This window comes from Heptranchias perlo, chromosome 21 (assembly GCF_035084215.1).
Source record: "Heptranchias perlo isolate sHepPer1 chromosome 21, sHepPer1.hap1, whole genome shotgun sequence".
NCBI lineage: Eukaryota > Metazoa > Chordata > Chondrichthyes > Hexanchiformes > Hexanchidae > Heptranchias > Heptranchias perlo.
Genome location: NC_090345.1, coordinates 48,912,492 through 48,933,772, shown reverse-complemented (window position 1 = coordinate 48,933,772; position 21,281 = coordinate 48,912,492). Strand labels below are relative to the sequence as shown.

General features: G+C 46.9%; 1 protein-coding gene across 1 annotated transcript in view; it reads right to left on the bottom strand.

The window, feature by feature from the left end:
- The window catches only part of LOC137340252 (polycystin-2-like protein 1), a 182,135-nt gene that overhangs the window by 103,506 nt on the left and 57,348 nt on the right, over positions 1-21,281 (bottom strand). The window contains exon 3 of the mRNA XM_068002670.1: positions 18,074-18,201. Within this exon, the coding sequence (XP_067858771.1) occupies positions 18,074-18,201 (128 nt within the window). The remainder of the gene's footprint in view (positions 1-18,073; positions 18,202-21,281) is intronic.

Below are 21,281 nucleotides of genomic sequence, written 5' to 3'. Positions count from 1 at the left end.
AAGAGGCGTCTCACTCACTGTCTCCCTGTTTAAAGAGGCGTCTCACACACAGTCTCCCTGTTTAAAGAGGCGTCTCACTCAGTTTCCCTGTTTAAAGAGGTGTCTCACTCACTGTCACCCTGTTTAAAGAGGTGTCTCACTCAGTCTCCCTGTTTAAAGAGGTGTCTCACTCACAGTCTCCCTGTTTAAAGAGGTGTCTCACTCAGTCTCCCTGTTTAAAGAGGTGTCTCACTCACTGTCACCCTGTTTAAAGAGGTGTCTCACTCAGCCTCCCTGTTCAAAGAGGTGTCTCACACACAGTCTCCCTGTTTAAAGAGGTGTCTCACTCAGTCTCCCTGTTTAAAGAGGCGTCTCACTCAGTCTCCCTGTTCAAAGAGGTGTCTCACACACAGTCTCCTTGTTTAAAGAGGTGTCTCACACACAGTCTCCCAGTTTAAAGCGGTGTCTCACACACAGTCTCCCTGTTTAAAGAGGTGTCACACTCAGTCTCCCTGTTTAAAGAGGTGTCTCACACACAGTCTCCCTGATTAAAGAGGTGTCTCACTCACTGTCAAACTGTTTAAAGAGGTGTCTCACTCACTGTCACCCTGTTTAAAGAGGTGTCTCACTCAGTCTCCCTGTTTAAAGAGGTGTCTCACTCACTGTCACCCTGTTTAAAGAGGTGTCTCACTCAGCCTCCCTGTTCAAAGAGGTGTCTCACACACAGTCTCCCTGTTCAAAGAGGTGTCTCACTCAGTCTCCCTGTTTAAAGAGGCGTCTCACTCAGTCTCCCTGTTCAAAGAGGTGTCTCACACACAGTCTCCTTGTTTAAAGAGGTGTCTCACACACAGTCTCCCAGTTTAAAGCGGTGTCTCACACACAGTCTCCCTGTTTAAAGAGGTGTCTCACTCAGTCTCCCTGTTTAAAGAGGTGTCTCACACACAGTCTCCCTGATTAAAGAGGTGTCTCACTCACTGTCAAACTGTTTAAAGAGGCGTCTCACTCAGTCACCCTGTTTAAAGAGGCGTCTCACTCACTGTCTCCCTGTTTAAAGAGGTGTCTCACTCACTGTCAAACTGTTCAAAGAGGCGTCTCACTCAGTCTCCCTTTTTAAAGAGGTGTCTCACTCACTGTCTCCCTGTTTAAAGAGGTGTCTCACTCACTGTCAAACTGTTTAAAGAGGCGTCTCACTCAGTCTCCCTTTTTAAAGAGGTGTCTCACTCAGTCTCCCTGTTTAAAGAGGCGTCTCACTCAGTCACCCTGTTCAAAGAGGTGTCTCACTCACAGTCTCCCTGTTTAAAGAGGTGTCTCACTCACAGTCTCCCTGTTTAAAGAGGTGTCTCACTCACAGTCTCCCTGTTCAAAGAGGCGTCTCACACACAGTCTCCCTGTTTAAAGAGGTGTCTCACTCACTGTCAAACTGTTTAAAGAGGCGTCTCACTCAGTCTCCCTGTTTAAAGAGGCGTCTCACACACAGTCTCCCTGTTTAAAGAGGCGTCTCACTCAGTTTCCCTGTTTAAAGAGGTGTCTCACTCACTGTCACCCTGTTTAAAGAGGTGTCTCACTCACTGTCAAACTGTTTAAAGAGGTGTCTCACTCAGTCTCCGTGTTTAAAGAGGTGTCTCACTCAGTCTCCCTGTTTAAAGAGGTGTCTCACTCACTGTCTCCCTGTTTAAAGAGGTGTCTCACTCACAGTCTCCCTGTTCAAAGAGGCGTCTCATAAACAGTCTACCTGTTTAAAGAGGTGTCTCACTCAGTCTCCCTGTTCAAAGAGGCGTCTCACACACAGTCTCCCTGTTTAAAGAGGTGTCTCACTCACTGTCAAACTGTTTAAAGAGGCGTCTCACTCAGTCACCCTGTTTAAAGAGGCGTCTCACACACAGTCTCCCTGTTTAAAGAGGTGCCTCACTCAGTCTCCCTGTTTAAAGAGGCGTCTCACTCAGTCTCCCTGTTTAAAGAGGCGTCTCACTCAGTCTCCCTGTTTAAAGAGGTGTCTCACTCACTGTCTCCCTGTTTAAAGAGGTGTCTCACTCACAGTCTCCCTGTTTAAAGAGGTGTCTCACTCACAGTCTCCCTGTTCAAAGAGGCGTCTCACACACAGTCTCCCTGTTTAAAGAGGTGTCTCACTCACTGTCAAACTGTTTAAAGAGGCGTCTCACTCAGTCACCCTGTTTAAAGCGGCGTCTCACACACAGTCTCCCTGTTTAAAGAGGTGTCTCACTCAGTCTCCCTGTTTAAAGAGGCGTCTCACACACAGTCTCCCTGTTTAAAGAGGTGTCTCACTCACTGTCTCCCTGTTTAAAGAGGTGTCTCACTCACTGTCACCCTGTTTGAAGAGGTGTCTCACTCACTGTCAAACTGTTTAAAGAGGTGTCTCACTCAGTCTCCCTGTTTAAAGAGGCGTCTCACTCAGTCTCCCTGTTTAAAGAGGTGTCTCACTCACTGTCTCCCTGTTTAAAGAGGTGTCTCACTCTGTCTCCCTGTTTAAAGAGGTGTCTCACTCAGTCTCCCTGTTTAAAGAGGTGTCTCACACAGTCTCCCTGTTTAAAGAGGTGCCTCACTCAGTCTCCCCGTTTAAAGAGGCGTCTCACACACAGTCTCCCTGTTTAAAGAGGCGTCTCACTCAGTTTCTCTGTTTAAAGAGGTGTCTCACTCACTGTCACCCTGTTTAAAGAGGCGTCTCACTCACTGTCAAACTGTTTAAAGAGGTGTCTCACTCAGTCTCCCTGTTTAAAGAGGTGTCTCACTCACTGTCAAACTGTTTAAAGAGGTGCCTCACTCAGTCTCCCTGTTTAAAGAGGCGTCTCACAAACAGTCTCCCTGTTTAAAGAGGCGTCTCACTCTGTTTCTCTGTTTAAAGAGGTGTCTCACTCACTGTCACCCTGTTTAAAGAGGCGTCTCACTCACTGTCAAACTGTTTAAAGAGGTGTCTCACTCAGTCTCCCTGTTTAAAGAGGTGTCTCACTCACTGTCAAACTGTTTAAAGAGGTGCCTCACTCAGTCTCCCTGTTGAAAGAGGCGTCTCACAAACAGTCTCCCTGTTTAAAGAGGCGTCTCACTCTGTTTCCCTGTTTAAAGAGGTGTCTCACTCACTGTCTCCCTGTTTAAAGAGGCGTCTCACTCAGTCTCCCTTTTTAAAGAGGTGTCTCACACACAGTCTCCCTGTTTAAAGAGGTGTCTCACTCAGTCTCCCTGTTTAAAGAGGTGTCTCACTCACTGTCTCCCTGTTTAAAGAGGCGTCTCACTCACTGTCTCCCTGTTTAAAGAGGTGTCTCACTCACTGTCAAACTCTTTAAAGAGGTGTCTCACTCACAGTCTCCCTGTTTAAAGAGGCGTCTCACTCAGTCTCCCTGTTTAAAGAGGTGTCTCACACACAGTCTCCCTGTTTAAAGAGGCGTCTCACTCAGTCTCCCTGTTTAAAGAGGCGTCTCACTCAGTCTCCCTGTTTAAAGAGGCGTCTCACTCAGTCTCCCTGTTTAAAGAGGTGTCTCACTCACTGTCTCCCTGTTTAAAGCGATGTCTCACACACAGTCTCCCTGTTTAAAGAGGTGTCTCACTCAGTCTCCCTGTTTAAAGAGGTGTCTCACTCACTGTCAAACTGTTTAAAGAGGCGTCTCACTCACTGTCTCCCTGTTTAAAGAGGTGTCTCACTCAGTCTCCCTGTTCAAAGAGGTGTCTCACACACAGTCTCCCTGTTTCAAGAGATGTCTCACACACAGTCTCCCTGTTTAAAGAGGTGTCTCACTCACTATCTCCCTGTTTAAAGAGGCGTCTCACTCAGTCACCCTGTTTAAAGAGGCGTCTCACTCACTGTCTCCCTGTTTAAAGAGGTGTCTCACTCACTGTCAAACTGTTTAAAGAGGTGCCTCACTCAGTCTCCCTGTTTAAAGAGGCGTCTCACACACAGTCTCCCTGTTTAAAGAGGCGTCTCACTCAGTTTCCCTGTTTAAAGAGGTGTCTCACTCACTGTCACCCTGTTTAAAGAGGTGTCTCACTCAGTCTCCCTGTTTAAAGAGGTGTCTCACTCAGTCACCCTGTTTAAAGAGGTGTCTCACTCACTGTCTCCCTGTTTAAAGAGGCGTCTCACTCAGTCTCCCTGTTTAAAGAGGTGTCTCACACACAGTCTCCCTGTTTAAAGAGGTGTCTCACTCACTATCTCCCTGTTTAAAGAGGTGTCTCACTCAGTCTCCCTGTTTAAAGAGGCGTCTCACTCACTGTCTCCCTGTTTAAAGAGGCGTCTCACTCACTGTCAAACTGTTTAAAGAGGTGTCTCACGCACAGTCTCCCTGTTTAAAGAGGCGTCTCACTCAGCCTCCCTGTTCAAAGAGGTGTCTCACACACAGTCTCCCTGTTTAAAGAGGTGTCTCACTCTGTCTCCCTGTTTAAAGAGGTGTCTCACTCAGTCTCCCTGTTTAAAGAGGTGTCTCACTCAGTCACCCTGTTTAAAGAGGTGTCTCACTCACAGTCTCCCTGTTCAAAGAGGTGTCTCACACACAGACTCCCTGTTTAAAGAGGTGCCTCACTCACTGTCTCCCTGTTCAAAGAGGCGTCTCACTCAGTCTCCCTGTTTAAAGAGGTGTCTCACTCACAGTCTCCCTGTTTAAAGAGGTGTCTCACTCACTGTCAAACTGTTTAAAGAGGCGTCTCACTCAGTCACCCTGTTTAAAGAGGCGTCTCACACACAGTCTCCCTGTTTAAAGAGGTGCCTCACTCAGTCTCCCTGTTTAAAGAGGCGTCTCACTCAGTTTCCCTGTTTAAAGAGGTGTCTCACTCACTGTCACCCTGTTTAAAGAGGTGTCTCACTCACTGTCAAACTGTTTAAAGAGGTGTCTCACTCAGTCTCCCTGTTTAAAGAGGTGTCTCACACACTGTCTCCCTGTTTAAAGAGGCGTCTCACTCAGTTTCCCTGTTTAAAGAGGTGTCTCACTCACTGTCACCCTGTTTAAAGAGGTGTCTCACTCACTGTCAAACTGTTTAAAGAGGTGTCTCACTCAGTCTCCCTGTTTAAAGAGGCGTCTCACTCAGTCTCCCTGTTTAAAGAGGTGTCTCACACACAGTCTCCCTGTTTAAAGAGGCGTCTCACTCAGTTTCCCTGTTTAAAGAGGTGTCTCACTCACTGTCACCCTGTTTAAAGAGGTGTCTCACTCACTGTCAAACTGTTTAAAGAGGTGTCTCACTCAGTCTCCCTGTTTAAAGAGGCGTCTCACTCAGTCTCCCTGTTTAAAGAGGTGTCTCACTCACTGTCTCCCTGTTTAAAGAGGTGTCTCACTCAGTCTCCCTGTTAAAAGAGGTGTCTCACACACAGTCTCCCTGTTTAAAGAGGTGCCTCACTCAGTCTCCCTGTTTAAAGAGGCGTCTCACACACAGTCTCCCTGTTTAAAGAGGCGTCTCACTCACTGTCAAACTGTTTAAAGAGGTGTCTCACTCAGTCTCCCTGTTTAAAGAGGCGTCTCACTCAGTCTCCCTGTTTAAAGAGGTGTCTCACACACAGTCTCCCTGTTTAAAGAGGCGTCTCACTCAGTTTCCCTGTTTAAAGAGGTGTCTCACTCACTGTCACCCTGTTTAAAGAGGTGTCTCACTCACTGTCAAACTGTTTAAAGAGGTGTCTCACTCAGTCTCCCTGTTTAAAGAGGCGTCTCACTCAGTCTCCCTGTTTAAAGAGGTGTCTCACTCACTGTCTCCCTGTTTAAAGAGGTGTCTCACTCAGTCTCCCTGTTAAAAGAGGTGTCTCACACACAGTCTCCCTGTTTAAAGAGGTGCCTCACTCAGTCTCCCTGTTTAAAGAGGCGTCTCACACACAGTCTCCCTGTTTAAAGAGGCGTCTCACTCAGTTTCTCTGTTCAAAGAGGTGTCTCACTCAGTCTCCCTGTTTAAAGAGGTGCCTCACTCAGTCTCCCTGTTTAAAGAGGCGTCTCACAAACAGTCTCCCTGTTTACAGAGGCGTCTCACTCTGTTTCCCTGTTTAAAGAGGTGTCTCACTCACTGTCTCCCTGTTTAAAGAGGCGTCTCACTCAGTCTCCCTTTTTAAAGAGGTGTCTCACACACAGTCTCCCTGTTTAAAGAGGTGTCTCACTCACAGTCTCCCTGTTTAAAGAGGCGTCTCACTCAGTCTCCCTGTTTAAAGAGGTGTCTCACACACAGTCTCCCTGTTTAAAGAGGCGTCTCACTCAGTCTCCCTGTTTAAAGAGGCGTCTCACTCAGTCTCCCTGTTTAAAGAGGCGTCTCTCTCAGTCTCCCTGTTTAAAGAGGTGTCTCACTCACTGTCTCCCTGTTTAAAGCGATGTCTCACACACAGTCTCCCTGTTTAAAGAGGTGTCTCACTCAGTCTCCCTGTTTAAAGAGGTGTCTCACTCATTGTCAAACTGTTAAAAGAGGCGTCTCACTCACTGTCTCCCTGTTTAAAGAGGTGTCTCACTCAGTCTCCCTGTTCAAAGAGGTGTCTCACACACAGTCTCCCTGTTTGAAGAGATGTCTCACACACAGTCTCCCTGTTTAAAGAGGTGTCTCACTCACTATCTCCCTGTTTAAAGAGGCGTCTCACTCAGTCACCCTGTTTAAAGAGGCGTCTCACTCACTGTCTCCCTGTTTAAAGAGGTGTCTCACTCACTGTCAAACTGTTTAAAGAGGTGCCTCACTCAGTCTCCCTGTTTAAAGAGGCGTCTCACACACAGTCTCCCTGTTTAAAGAGGCGTCTCACTCAGTTTCCCTGTTTAAAGAGGTGTCTCACTCACTGTCACCCTGTTTAAAGAGGTGTCTCACTCAGTCTCCCTGTTTAAAGAGGTGTCTCACTCAGTCACCCTGTTTAAAGAGGTGTCTCACTCACTGTCTCCCTGTTTAAAGAGGCGTCTCACTCAGTCTCCCTGTTCAAAGAGGTGTCTCACACACAGTCTCCCTGTTTAAAGAGGTGTCTCACTCACTATCTCCCTGTTTAAAGAGGTGTCTCACTCAGTCTCCCTGTTTAAAGAGGTGTCTCACTCACTGTCTCCCTGTTTAAAGAGGCGTCTCACTCACTGTCAAACTGTTCAAAGAGGTGTCTCACGCACAGTCTCCCTGTTTAAAGAGGCGTCTCACTCAACCTCCCTGTTCAAAGAGGTGTCTCACACACAGTCTCCCTGTTTAAAGAGGTGTCTCACTCACTGTCTCTCTGTTTAAAGAGGTGTCTCACACACAGTCTCCCAGTTTAAAGCGGTGTCTCACACACAGTCTCCCTGTTTAAAGAGGTGTCTCACTCAGTCTCCCTGTTTAAAGAGGTGTCTCACACACAGTCTCCCTGATTAAAGAGGTGTCTCACTCACTGTCAAACTGTTTAAAGAGGCGTCTCACTCAGTCACCCTGTTTAAAGAGGCGTCTCACTCACTGTCTCCCTGTTTAAAGAGGTGTCTCACTCACTGTCAAACTGTTCAAAGAGGTGTCTCACACAGTCTCCCTTTTTAAAGAGGTGTCTCACTCTGTCACCCTGTTTAAAGAGGTGTCTCACTCAGTCTCCCTGTTTAAAGAGGTGTCTCACTCAGTCACCCTGTTTAAAGAGGTGTCTCACTCACAGTCTCCCTGTTCAAAGAGGCGTCTCACACACAGACTCCCTGTTTAAAGAGGTGCCTCACTCACTGTCTCCCTGTTTAAAGAGACGTCTCACTCAGTCTCCCTGTTTAAAGAGGTGTCTCACTCACAGTCTCCCTGTTTAAAGAGGTGTCTCACTCAGTCACCCTGTTCAAAGAGGTGTCTCACTCACTGTCTCCCTGTTTAAAGAGGTGTCTCACTCACTGTCTCCCTGTTTAAAGAGGTGTCTCACTCACAGTCTCCCTGTTCAAAGAGGCGTCTCACACACAGTCTCCCTGTTTAAAGAGGTGTCTCACTCACTGTCAAACTGTTTAAAGAGGCGTCTCACTCAGTCACCCTGTTTAAAGAGGCGTCTCACACACAGTCTCCCTGATTAAAGAGGTGTCTCACTCACTGTCAAACTGTTTAAAGAGGCGTCTCACTCAGTCACCCTGTTTAAAGAGGCGTCTCACACACAGTCTCCCTGTTTAAAGAGGTGTCTCACTCACTGTCAAACTGTTTAAAGAGGCGTCTCACTCAGTCACCCTGTTTAAAGAGGCGTCTCACACACAGTCTCCCTGTTTAAAGAGGTGTCTCACTCACTGTCAAACTGTTTAAAGAGGCGTCTCACTCAGTCACCCTGTTTAAAGAGGCGTCTCACACACAGTCTCCCTGTTTAAAGAGGTGCCTCACTCAGTCTCCCTGTTTAAAGAGGCGTCTCACTCAGTTTCCCTGTTTAAAGAGGTGTCTCACTCACTGTCACCCTGTTTAAAGAGGTGTCTCACTCACTGTCAAACTGTTTAAAGAGGTGTCTCACTCAGTCTCCCTGTTTAAAGAGGTGTCTCACACACTGTCTCCCTGTTTAAAGAGGCGTCTCACTCAGTTTCCCTGTTTAAAGAGGTGTCTCACTCACTGTCACCCTGTTTAAAGAGGTGTCTCACTCACTGTCAAACTGTTTAAAGAGGTGTCTCACTCAGTCTCCCTGTTTAAAGAGGCGTCTCACTCAGTCTCCCTGTTTAAAGAGGTGTCTCACACACAGTCTCCCTGTTTAAAGAGGCGTCTCACTCAGTTTCCCTGTTTAAAGAGGTGTCTCACTCACTGTCACCCTGTTTAAAGAGGTGTCTCACTCACTGTCAAACTGTTTAAAGAGGTGTCTCACTCAGTCTCCCTGTTTAAAGAGGCGTCTCACTCAGTCTCCCTGTTTAAAGAGGTGTCTCACTCACTGTCTCCCTGTTTAAAGAGGTGTCTCACTCAGTCTCCCTGTTTAAAGAGGTGTCTCACACACAGTCTCCCTGTTTAAAGAGGTGTTTCACTCAGTTTCTCTGTTTAAAGAAGTGTCTCATTCACTGTCACCCTGTTTAAAGAGGCGTCTCACTCACTGTCAAACTGTTTAAAGAGGTGTCTCACTCAGTCTCCCTGTTTAAACAGGTGTCTCAGACACAGTCTCCCTGTTTAAAGAGGTGTCTCACTCACTGTCAAACTGTTTAAAGAGGTGCCTCACTCAGTCTCCCTGTTTAAAGAGGCGTCTCACAAACAGTCTCCCTGTTTAAAGAGGCGTCTCACTCTGTTTCCCTGTTTAAAGAGGTGTCTCACTCACTGTCTCCCTGTTTAAAGAGGTGTCTCACTCAGTCTCCCTGTTTAAAGAGGTGTCTCACTCACTGTCTCCCTGTTTAAAGAGGCGTCTCACTCACTATCTCCCTGTTTAAAGAGGTGTCTCACTCACTGTCAAACTGTTTAAAGAGGTGTCTCACTCACAGTCTCCCTGTTTAAAGAGGCGTCTCACTCAGTCTCCCTGTTTAAAGAGGTGTCTCACACACAGTCTCCCTGTTTAAAGAGGTGTCTCACTCACTGTCTCCCTGTTTAAAGAGGCGTCTCACTCAGTCTCCCTGTTTAAAGAGGCGTCTCACTCAGTCTCCCTGTTTAAAGAGGTGTCTCACACACAGTCTCCCTGTTTAAAGAGGTGTCTCACTCAGTCTCCCTGTTTAAAGAGGTGTCTCACACACAGTCTCCCTGATTAAAGAGGTGTCTCACTCACTGTCAAACTGTTTAAAGAGGTGCCTCACTCAGTCTCCCTGTTTAAAGAGGCGTCTCACACACAGTCACCCTGTTTAAAGAGGTGTCTCACTCACTGTCAAACTGTTTAAAGAGCCGTCTCACTCAGTCACCCTGTTTAAAGAGGCGTCTCACTCACTGTCTCCCTGTTTAAAGAGGTGTCTCACTCACTGTCAAACTGTTTAAAGAGGTGCCTCACTCAGTCTCCCTGTTTAAAGAGGCATCTCACTCAGTCTCCCTGTTTAAAGAGGTGTCTCACTCACTGTCTCCCTGTTTAAAGAGGTGTCTCACTCAGTCTCCCTGTTTAAAGAGGTGTCTCACACACAGTCTCCCTGTTTAAAGAGGTGTCTCACTCAGTTTCTCTGTTTAAAGAAGTGTCTCATTCACTGTCACCCTGTTTAAAGAGGCGTCTCACTCACTGTCAAACTGTTTAAAGAGGTGTCTCACTCAGTCTCCCTGTTTAAACAAGTGTCTCAGACACAGTCTCCCTGTTTAAAGAGGTGTCTCACTCACTGTCAAACTGTTTAAAGAGGTGCCTCACTCAGTCTCCCTGTTTAAAGAGGCGTCTCACAAACAGTCTCCCTGTTTAAAGAGGCGTCTCACTCTGTTTCCCTGTTTAAAGAGGTGTCTCACTCACTGTCTCCCTGTTTAAAGAGGTGTCTCACTCAGTCTCCCTGTTTAAAGAGGTGTCTCACTCACTGTCTCCCTGTTTAAAGAGGCGTCTCACTCACTGTCTCCCTGTTTAAAGAGGTGTCTCACTCACTGTCAAACTGTTTAAAGAGGTGTCTCACTCACAGTCTCCCTGTTTAAAGAGGCGTCTCACTCAGTCTCCCTGTTTAAAGAGGTGTCTCACACACAGTCTCCCTGTTTAAAGAGGTGTCTCACTCACTGTCTCCCTGTTTAAAGAGGCGTCTCACTCAGTCTCCCTGTTTAAAGAGGCGTCTCACTCAGTCTCCCTGTTTAAAGAGGTGTCTCACACACAGTCTCCCTGTTTAAAGAGGTGTCTCACTCAGTCTCCCTGTTTAAAGAGGTGTCTCACACACAGTCTCCCTGATTAAAGAGGTGTCTCACTCACTGTCAAACTGTTTAAAGAGGTGCCTCACTCAGTCTCCCTGTTTAAAGAGGCGTCTCACACACAGTCACCCTGTTTAAAGAGGTGTCTCACTCACTGTCAAACTGTTTAAAGAGCCGTCTCACTCAGTCACCCTGTTTAAAGAGGCGTCTCACTCACTGTCTCCCTGTTTAAAGAGGTGTCTCACTCACTGTCAAACTGTTTAAAGAGGTGCCTCACTCAGTCTCCCTGTTTAAAGAGGCATCTCACTCAGTTTCCCTGTTTAAAGAGGTGTCTCACTCACTGTCTCCCTGTTTAAAGAGGCGTCTCACTCAGTCACCCTGTTTAAAGAGGTGTCTCACTCACTGTCTCCCTGTTTAAAGAGGTGTCTCACTCAGTCTCCCTGTTTAAAGAGGCGTCTCACTCAGTCTCCCTGTTCAAAGAGGTGTCTCACACTCAGTCTCCCTGTTTAAAGAGGTGTCTCACACACAGTCTCCCTGTTTAAAGAGGTGTCTCACACACAGTCTCCCTGTTTAAAGAGGTGTCTCACTCAGTCTCCCTGTTTAAAGAGGTGTCTCACACACAGTCTCCCTGATTAAAGAGGTGTCTCACTCACTGTCAAACTGTTTAAAGAGGCGTCTCACTCACTGTCTCCCTGTTTAAAGAGGTGTCTCACTCACTGTCAAACTGTTCAAAGAGGCGTCTCACTCAGTCTCCCTTTTTAAAGAGGTGTCTCACTCACAGTCTCCCTGTTTAAAGAGGTGTCTCACTCACTGTCTCCCTGTTTAAAGAGGTGTCTCACTCACTGTCAAACTGTTTAAAGAGGCGTCTCACTCAGTCTCCCTTTTTAAAGAGGTGTCTCACTCAGTCTCCCTGTTTAAAGAGGTGTCTCACTCAGTCACCCTGTTTAAAGAGGTGTCTCACTCACAGTCTCCCTGTTCAAAGAGGCGTCTCACACACAGACTCCCTGTTTAAAGAGGTGTCTCACTCACTGTCAAACTGTTTAAAGAGGCGTCTCACTCAGTCTCCCTTTTTAAAGAGGTGTCTCACTCAGTCACCCTGTTTAAAGAGGTGTCTCACTCACTGTCTCCCTGTTTAAAGAGGTGTCTCACTCAGTCTCCCTGTTCAAAGAGGTGTCTCACTCACTGTCTCCCTGTTTGGAGAGGTGTCTCACTCACTGTCTCCCTGTTTAAAGAGGCGTCTCACTCACAGTCTCCCTGTTCAAAGAGGTGTCTCACTCACTGTCTCCCTGTTTAAAGAGGCGTCTCACTCGGTCTCCCTGTTCAAAGAGGTGTCTCACTCACTGTCTCCCTGTTTAAAGAGGTGTCTCACTCACAGTCTCCCTGTTTAAAGAGGTGTCTCACTCACAGTCTCCCTGTTTAAAGAGGTGTCTCACACACAGTCTCCCTGTTTAAAGAGGTGTCTCACTCACTGTCAAACTGTTTAAAGAGGCGTCTCACTCAGTAACCCTGTTTAAAGAGGCGTCTCACACACAGTCTCCCGATTTTAAAGAGGTGCCTCACTCAGTCTCCCTGTTTAAAGAGGCGTCTCACACACAGTCTCCCTGTTTAAAGAGGCGTCTCACTCAGTTTCCCTGTTTAAAGAGGTGTCTCACTCACTGTCAAACTGTTTAAAGAGGTGTCTCACTCAGTCTCCCTGTTTAAAGAGGCGTCTCACTCAGTCTCCCTGTTTAAAGAGGTGTCTCACTCAGTCTCCCTGTTTAAAGAGGTGTTCTCACTGTGTCACCCTGTTTAAAGAGGTGTTCTCATTCACTGTCACCCTGTTTAAAGAGGATCTCTCACTCACCGTCACCCTGTTTAAAGAAGCATTTTCACTCACGGTCATCCTGTTTAAAGAGGGGTTCTTACTCACCATCATCCTGTTTGAAGAGGCGCCTCACTCAGTCACCCTGTTTAAAGAGGCATTCTCACTTACTGTCATCCTGTTTAAAGAGGCATTCTCACTCAGTCACCCTGTTTAAAGAGGTGTCTCACTTACTGTCATCCTGTTTAAAGAGGCATTCTCACTCAGTCACCCTGTTTAAAGTGGTGATCTCACACTGTCACCCTGTTTAAAGAGGCATTCTCACTCAGTCACCCTGTTTAAAGTGGTGATCTCACACTGTCACCCTGTTTAAAGAGGCATTCTCACTCAGTCACCCTGTTTAAAGAGGCATTCTCACTTACTGTCATCCTGTTTAAAGAGGCATTCTCACTCAGTCACCCTGTTTAAAGAGGTGTCTCACTTACTGTCATCCTGTTTAAAGAGGCATTCTCACTCAGTCACCCTGTTTAAAGTGGTGATCTCACACTGTCACCCTGTTTAAAGAGGCATTCTCACTCAGTCACCCTGTTTAAAGTGGTGATCTCACACTGTCACCCTGTTTAAAGAGGCATTCTCACTCAGTCACCCTGTTTAAAGAGGCATTCTCACTTACTGTCATCCTGTTTAAAGAGGCATTCTCACTCACTGTCACCCTGTTTAAAGTGGTGATCTCACACTGTCACCTTGTCTGAAGAGGCATTCTCATTTACTGTCCATAATACCATAAGACCATAAGAGATAGGAGCAGGAGTAGGCCATTCGGCCCCTCGAGCCTACTCCGCCATTCAATGAGATCATGGCTGATCTGATTTTTACCTCAACTCCACTTTCCTGCCCTTTCCCCATATCCTTTGACTCCCTTGCTGATCAAAAATTTGTCTAACTCAGACTTGAATATATTCAATGGGCTCGATTTTCACACCCGCGATCGGGTGCATTCGTGGCGGGGGGGCTGTGAAAATCGAGGATTCCCGGGGCAGGTCCGGAGCCCGGCTCCAACCCGCCCACTTCCGGGTTCCCCACTGACACGCTGACATGCGCGCGCAGCCCCCGCATGTGGGACTCCCACCGGCAATTAAAGCCAGCAGGGTGCCACTTAAAGTACTTGAACAGGTACTTCATGTTGTTTACAGACCTGATTAACCTGATATTTTAGCAGGGATCAGATTTTGCAACTGACTGAGACTGTTTCCCGTACTGGGGGAAACACTCCCAGTTGAAATGGACGTGTTGCAGCCATCAGCCTGTGGCAGCTGCAAAGGTCCATTTGACAGGTGGCGGGGGGGGAGACCCTCACTCATTGCAGGAGGCCACTCTGTCACTTTGGATAAAGTTTGACCTCCACCACCCTCCTCCTAACAATAAAATTCACCAACTTGCACACTTACCCCGGGGTCCAGAGACATGTACCTACCTTGCGGACCCCCTCAGATGTACATCTTCCGGATGGGGGCCGCCGTAGCTGCAGTCATGACCTCCTCGGAGGGCGAACAGGATCACCAGCCTCACCATCCACCTCTGACATGTGGAGCTCCACAACACAGTGCTGTGACACAGCCACCTGCACAGCAGAAGGGAGGGTAACCGCAGAGAGAGATGCGTCGCAGAGGGCACTACCCTCGCCACAGGGTCCACAGACCGAGGCTCAGCTTCCTGGACCTCTCTGAGCAGCAGTGCACACGGAGGCTCAGAGTCACTCGACATGTAGTCGTGGACATCTGCAGCCTCCTTCATGCCGAGCTGCTCCCAGCTGGCCCGAGCACCATCTTCTTACCTGTCGCTGTCAAAGTCACCACTGCCCTCAGCAACTTCTCCTCCGCATCCTTTCAGGGTGCCACCGGGGACATCACCGCCGTCTCTCAGTCGTCTGCACAAAAGAGCCCTGCAAATACCCCCATACCCACTCTGCAGTGACACAATGGGTGGCATCAGTTGTGGGTTTTCATTGTGATCCTCAGGAAAGTGCATTATTGCACAAACCAGACAAGATTCGCAAAGACATGGCAGTAGTGGTGCCAATATAATATGTAATGTGAGTTGATCAGAAATTAAATAGAAGTAAAAACCATGACAAACCCTCACACACCCTTGTGCATCCCCTTCATGCTCACGACACGTTTGCCTTACGCTGCCTACTGCACATGTGTGATGCATGCCCTGTGGCTGCAGCACAGGTAGTGGCAGGTTGAGTGAGGCTGACCGTGAAAGAGATGCACGAGAGGGTGAGTATGAGACGGAGCCATGAGATTGTATGAGGATTGGGTTGAGTGGTAGTGGCGGGATGAGTACTGGCGAGGTGAGTAGGTGCAGGTAAGATGAGGATGAGCTTTGAGTGGGTGTGAGGGATGATGTGACAGAGTAGTGTTGGCAGTGCAGAAGGAGATGTGGGGTGGGGGCGGTGATGTGGCAGACAGAGTGTAGGGGAATGAGTAAGTGTTCTCACTTTGGTTGACTTACTGAGGTCATTGGAGCGCCTCCTGCACTGTATGCAGGTGCGTGATATGTTGGTGGTGCAGGTGACCTCCTCTGCCACCTCGAGCCAGGCCTTCTCGGTTGCAGAGGCAGGCTGCTTTCTCCCGCCCACCGGGGGGAAGATCTCTGTCCCCCCTCCTCCTCACCCCATCCAATAAGACCTGGAGTGAGGCATCATTAAACCTGGGAGCAGCCTTCCTCCTGGGCTGCTCCACGCTGTAATTTTTCCTATTTCCTGCAGCATCAGTCAGTGGAGGACTGCCCCTTTAAATAGAGCTCCTCCAGCTGACAGACCTTACTGCGCATGCGCAGTCCGCCCACCGCGCAGCTCAGCAGCGGGGAACCCGGAAGACCAGGTAAGTGGATCCAATCAGCCTGCGATTGCGTGCGGAGCAGACTGATTTCACCGGGCGGGTTACCCACGCGCCCAATCGACCCCCCGCCGCGAACCCGCCTCCCTGGTAATATCGGGCCCAATGACTCAGCCTCCACAGGTTTTTGGGATAAAGAATTCCAAAAATTCACAACCCTCTGGGAGAAGAAATTCCTTCTCATTTCTGTCTTAAACGGGCGACCCCTTATTCTGAGACTATGCCCCCTAGTTTTAGATTCCCCCATGAGGGGTAACATCCTCTCAGCATCTACCCTATCACAGCTGGAGTACTGTGTGCAGTTCTGGTCGCCACACTACAGGAAGGATGTGATCGCTTTGGAGAGGGTGCAGAGGAGATTCACCAGGATGTTACCAGGGCTGGAGCGCTTCAGCTATGAAGAGAGACTGGGAAGATTGGGTTTGTTTTCCTTGGAGCAGAGGAGGCTGAGGGGGGACATGATTGAGGTGTACAAAATTATGAGGGGCATAGATAGGATGGATACTAAGGAGCTTTTTCCCTTCGTTGAGGGTTCTATAACAAGGGGGCATAGATTCAAGGTAAAAGGCGGGAGGTTTAGAGGGGATTTGAGAAAGAACTTTTTCACCCAGAGGGTGGTTGGAGTCTGGAACTCACTGCCTGAAAGGGTTGTGGAGGCAGGAACCCTCACAACATTCAAGAAGCATTTGGATGAGCACTTGAAATGCCATAGCATACAAGGCTATGGACCAAATGCTGGAATATGGGATTAGATTAGACTGGGCTTGATGGCCGGCGCGGACACGATGGGCCGAAGGGCCTCTATCCGTGCTGTATAACTCTATGACTCTATGACTCTATCGAGTCCTCTCAGAATCTTGTATGTTTCAATAAGATCTCCTCTCATTCTTCTAAACTCCAATGAGTATAGACCCAACCTGTTCAATCTTTCCTCATAAGACAATCCTTCCATACCCAGAATCAACCTAGTGAACCTTCTCTGAACTGCCTCCAATGCAAGTATGTCCTTCCTTAAATAAGGGCACCAGAACTGCACGCAGTACTCCAGGTGTGGTCTCACCAGCACCCGGTACAGTTGTAGCATGACTTCCCTGCTTTTATACTCCATCCCCCTAGAAATAAAGACCAAAAGAGGTTTAAAGAGGTATTCTCACTCACTGACATCTTGTTTAAAGAGGCATTCTCAGTCTGTCACCCTGTTTAAAGGGTCGTTCTCACTCACTGCCATCCTGTTTAACGAGGCATTTTCACTCACTACCGCCCTGTTTGAAGTAGTGTTCTCACTCAATGCCGCCCTGTTTGAAGTAGTGTTCTCACTCACTGTCTCCCTGTTTAATGAATTGTAAACAATTTTACAACACCAAGTTATAGTCCAGCAATTTTATTTTAAATTCACAAGCTATAGTCCAGCAATTTAAAATAAAATTGCTGGACTATAACTTGGTGTTGTAAAATTGTTTACAATTGTCAACCCCAGTCCATCACCGGCATCTCCACATCATGTTTAATGAAGGGCTCTAACTCACCGTCACCCAATTTAAAGAGTTATTTTACCATTTCATATTGCTAGTGGAGCTGGAAAATATTGGAAAGTGCCTTTGGAATTCCTAATGTGCTTCCGCTAGGCAAAACTCCACCCTGGGAGTACAAATTCATAACATTAGCCTGATGGTCGCCTCTAAAATCTGACAAATAAAAAACATTTTAACAACAACTAAAGACTGCTTTTTATAACTGTACATGTAATTATTTTGTAGCTGGTGTGGTTACGAGATACGCCGTCAGTCGCAAATCTCCAGAACTTGATGGTCGGTTTCCGCCGCTCCAACATTCGCTTCACACAAACAACATCTCGCCCTTCGCCTCCCTGTTATTTTTAAGAACTTACTGGATTTTCACATTAATTGGCCAGTAAACTAACCATAGAAAGTTAAGTCTAGCAGTTAATAGCATAAGTAATCTTTTAACAACGTGACGATTGTTAATGACTGCCAATCAACCTCTCTGACCCAGAAAGTGAACAATTTCAACTTTGGAGTCTCATTCCTTCATGTCGTGAACTGGTGTTAAAGATTTTTAAAATATCAAATTTTACATTTTAACATTTTTTCCTTACTTTTCCTTTCTGTCTCTTTTTTTCTCTCTCTCTTAATCTAATCTTTCTTTCCCTCTCTTTAATTTCTCTTTCTGTACCTGATTTGTCTCTAATTCACCCTTCTTCTCCGTCGTTCCTCTGTTTATTTCTCAATCCTTAAATCTCACTTTTGGTCCTACCATTCACTAAGTACCCAGTTGCCCCATTGCCCTTGCCAGGCTGGTATCAGGCACTTCCAGTAAATTAGGGCTCAAAAATTTTTTGAGCTGAAAGGTGCAGGAAGGGGTCTAACTAACGACGTACGCCGTGAGATGCCCCACTCCAGCAAGGTGTTTAAAGCATTTCAATTTCATGAAGAATACCAACAACTGACAATTTCTCAGATTTGCTAAGTCTCTTCAGGGTATATATAGATTTTTTGTTCAATATATAGAATTCAGACAGTTATGCACATTTTGTTAAAATCTTCAGTGCAAAATGCCAGCTTTCATTCATTTCTGGGAACTTTATGATTGAAAACTTTATGATTGATGCTCCCAAAACAAACCATCTGCAAACTCACCAAATGTCAATTTTGAATACTTTGGTGTATTGGACCTGATTAAAGATCAGTCTGGCATAATACATGAGGCATTGCAGATTGCCGTGTTGTAACAGAAATGTATTGTGCTGGATTCACTGAGTTCTACTCACACTCCAGAAGTCAGCCATGCTGTGGATAGTTTGAAAGGTGACCCCTGTATCTACTGCAGTAGAGAGGAAGAGGTTGGACATAACCTTGGTGTAGTAGTAGGTATTTGAACTGGTCATTCCATAGGTCACTAGAAAAAAGAAGAGTCCAGAAGATTACTAATATCAAACGTAACCAATTACTATTGAATTTTTATTTATGATCTCCAGCAGAAAGTAAAGACTTATTTCTCGAGGGAAAGTGCTAACAGTGCTGCGCATGGAATATTTTGCCCTTCTTATCAAGTATTTCTAGTTCAGCTAATAGATGTGCCCCACCCATGTACACCAGTTAACATAACAGCAACCACAACAGGCTGATGTTTCCATGGATTAAATTCTCAGTCTTTAAACACTTTAATGCTGAGGGATTATAGTCAGCGTGACAATGGTTAGAGTATAAGAGTACAAGGCGAGCTACCACTGTGTCCTTGAGCCAACTTTTTGTAGGTCCTGAGAAAGGAGGTTAGAGGCACAGAAAATAAGTATCTCTTCTATTGGTCCTTCATTAGTGACCGGTGTCACCCGAATGCAAAGAAAGAGAAGTGACATTTGGAAGTAGGTTGTTTCAGGTCCCAATTTCAGCAGTGCACTCTCAGCATCTTCTCTAAGTGAGACTGCCAAACTACAGCCATTTGGTGGAAGCAACCTTCGATTCGGTTGGATTGATTCTGCTGAAACTTATTTCCCTTGAGGCTCTTTGACAATGATCACAGAAATTGGGTGGGTGGGGGTGGGTGAGGGAGAGAATTGAAGCCAGGTAAAAGGAAAGCATAATAACACACACCTTCCCTCCCGAAAGGCCAAATTTAAAAGCAGAAAATACTTTTCCTGGACAACAGTTTTTGTTTGAACAATTGGAGAGTTGGTTGTAACTGATAGTTCTGATATTGCTGGGAAGTAATCTGCTTTGGCAATGTCAGCTTTGCTGGGCTGCTGATGAGTTGAGTTACTTTGAGCATCCAGAAAGCACAATGAAATAGTGCTCTTATTACTTCACTGACAAAGTTTTAAGCCCTTGGCCAACTTTGGCTGATGTGAATATCACGACGAGAATGGACAGGAGGAACCTGGAGGCTCAGGAAAATGGATAAGTTAAAAGAAAAAAAATATAGAAAAAAGATACATAAAATTAGCTAAAAATGAAGTAGAAGTAAAGTTAAAATAATAAAAATGGCAGAGGAAACGAATGGGGCAAAATAGAGACTCGCGAAAAAAGAAAGATAGAGTGAGGGGAAGTGAAACGATCGACTCTATAGGGTGAGGGGAAGTGAAACGATCGACTCTACAGGGTGAGGGGAAGTGAAACGATCGAGTCTATAGGGTGAGGGGAAGTGAAACGATCGAGTCTATAGAGTGAGGGGAAATGAAACGATCGACTCTATAGGGCGAGGGGAAGTGAAACGATCGACTCTATAGAGTGAGGGGAAGTGAAACGATCGACTCTATAGGGTGAGGGGAAGTGAAACGATCGACTCGAAAGAGTGAGGGGAAGTGAAACGATCGAATCTATAGGGCGAGGGGAAGTGAAACGATCGACTCTATAGGGTGAGGGGAAGTGAAACGATCGACTCTATAGGGTGAGGGGAAGTGAAACGATCGACTCTATAGAGTGAGGGGAAGTGAAACGATCGACACTATAGGGTGAGGGGAAGTGAAACGATCGAGTCTATAGAGTGAGGGGAAGTGAAACGATCGACTCCATAGGGCGAGGGGAAGTGAAACGATCGACTCTATAGAGTGAGGGGAAGTGAAACGATCGACTCTATAGGGTGAGGGGAAGTGAAACGATCGACTCGAAAGAGTGAGGGGAAGTGAAACGATCGAATCTATAGGGCGAGGGGAAGTGAAACGATCGACTCTATAGGGTGAGGGGAAGTGAAACGATCGACTCTATAGGGTGAGGGGAAGTGAAACGATCGACTCTATAGAGTGAGGGGAAGTGAAACGATCGACTCTATAGGGTGAGGGTTAGTGAAACGATCGACTCTATAGGGCGAGGGGAAGTGAAACGATCGACTCTATAGAGTGAGGGGAAGTGAAACGATCGACTCTATAGGGCGAGGGGAAGTGAAACGATCGACTCTATAGGGTGAGGGGAAGTGAAACGATCGACTCTATAGGGTGAGGGGAAGTGAAACGATCGACTCTATAGGGTGAGGGGAAGTGAAACGATCGACTCTATAGGGTGAGGGGAAGTGAAACGATCGACTCGATAGGGTGAGGAGGAGTGAAACGATTGACTCTATAGGTCGAGGGGAAGTGAAACGATCGACTCTATAGGGTGAGGGGAAGTGAAACGATCGACTCTATAGGGTGAGGGGAAGTGAAACGATCATCTCCATAGGGCGAGGGGAAGTGAAACGATCGACTCTATAGGGTGAGGGGAAGTGAAACGATCGACTCTATAGAGTGAGGGGAAGTGAAACGATCGACTCTATAGAGTGAGGGGAAGTGAAACGATCGACTCTATAGAGTGAGGGGACGTGAAACGATCGACTCTATAGGGTGAGGGGACGTGAAACGATCGACTCTATAGGGTGAGGGGAAGTGAAACGATCGACTCTATAGGGTGAGGGGAAGTGAAACGATCGACTCTATAGGGTGAGGGGAAGTGAAACGATCGACTCTATAGGGTGAGGGGAAGTGAAACGATCGACTCTATAGGGTGAGGGGAAGTGAAACGATCGACTCTATAGGGTGAGGGGAAGTGAAACGATCGACTCTATAGGGCGAGGGGAAGTGAAACGATCGACTCAAAAGGGTGAGGGGAAGTGAAACGATCGACTCAAAAGCGGGAGGGGAAGTGAAACGATCGACTCTATAGGGTGAGGGGAAGTGAAACGATCGACTCTATAGGGTGAGGGGAAGTGAAACGATCGACTCTATAGGGTGAGGGGAAGTGAAACGATCGATTCTATAGGGTGAGGGGAAGTGAAACGATCGACGTAATAGGGCGAGGGGAAGTGAAACGATCGATTCTATAGGGTGAGGGGAAGTGAAACGATCGACTCTATAGGGCGAGGGGAAGTGAAACGATCGATTCTATAGGGCGAGGGGAAGTGAAACGATCGAATCTGTCGGGCGAGGGGAAGTGAAACGATCGACTCTATAGGGTGAGGAGGAGTGAAACGATCGACTCTATAGGGTGAGGGGAAGTGAAACGATCGAC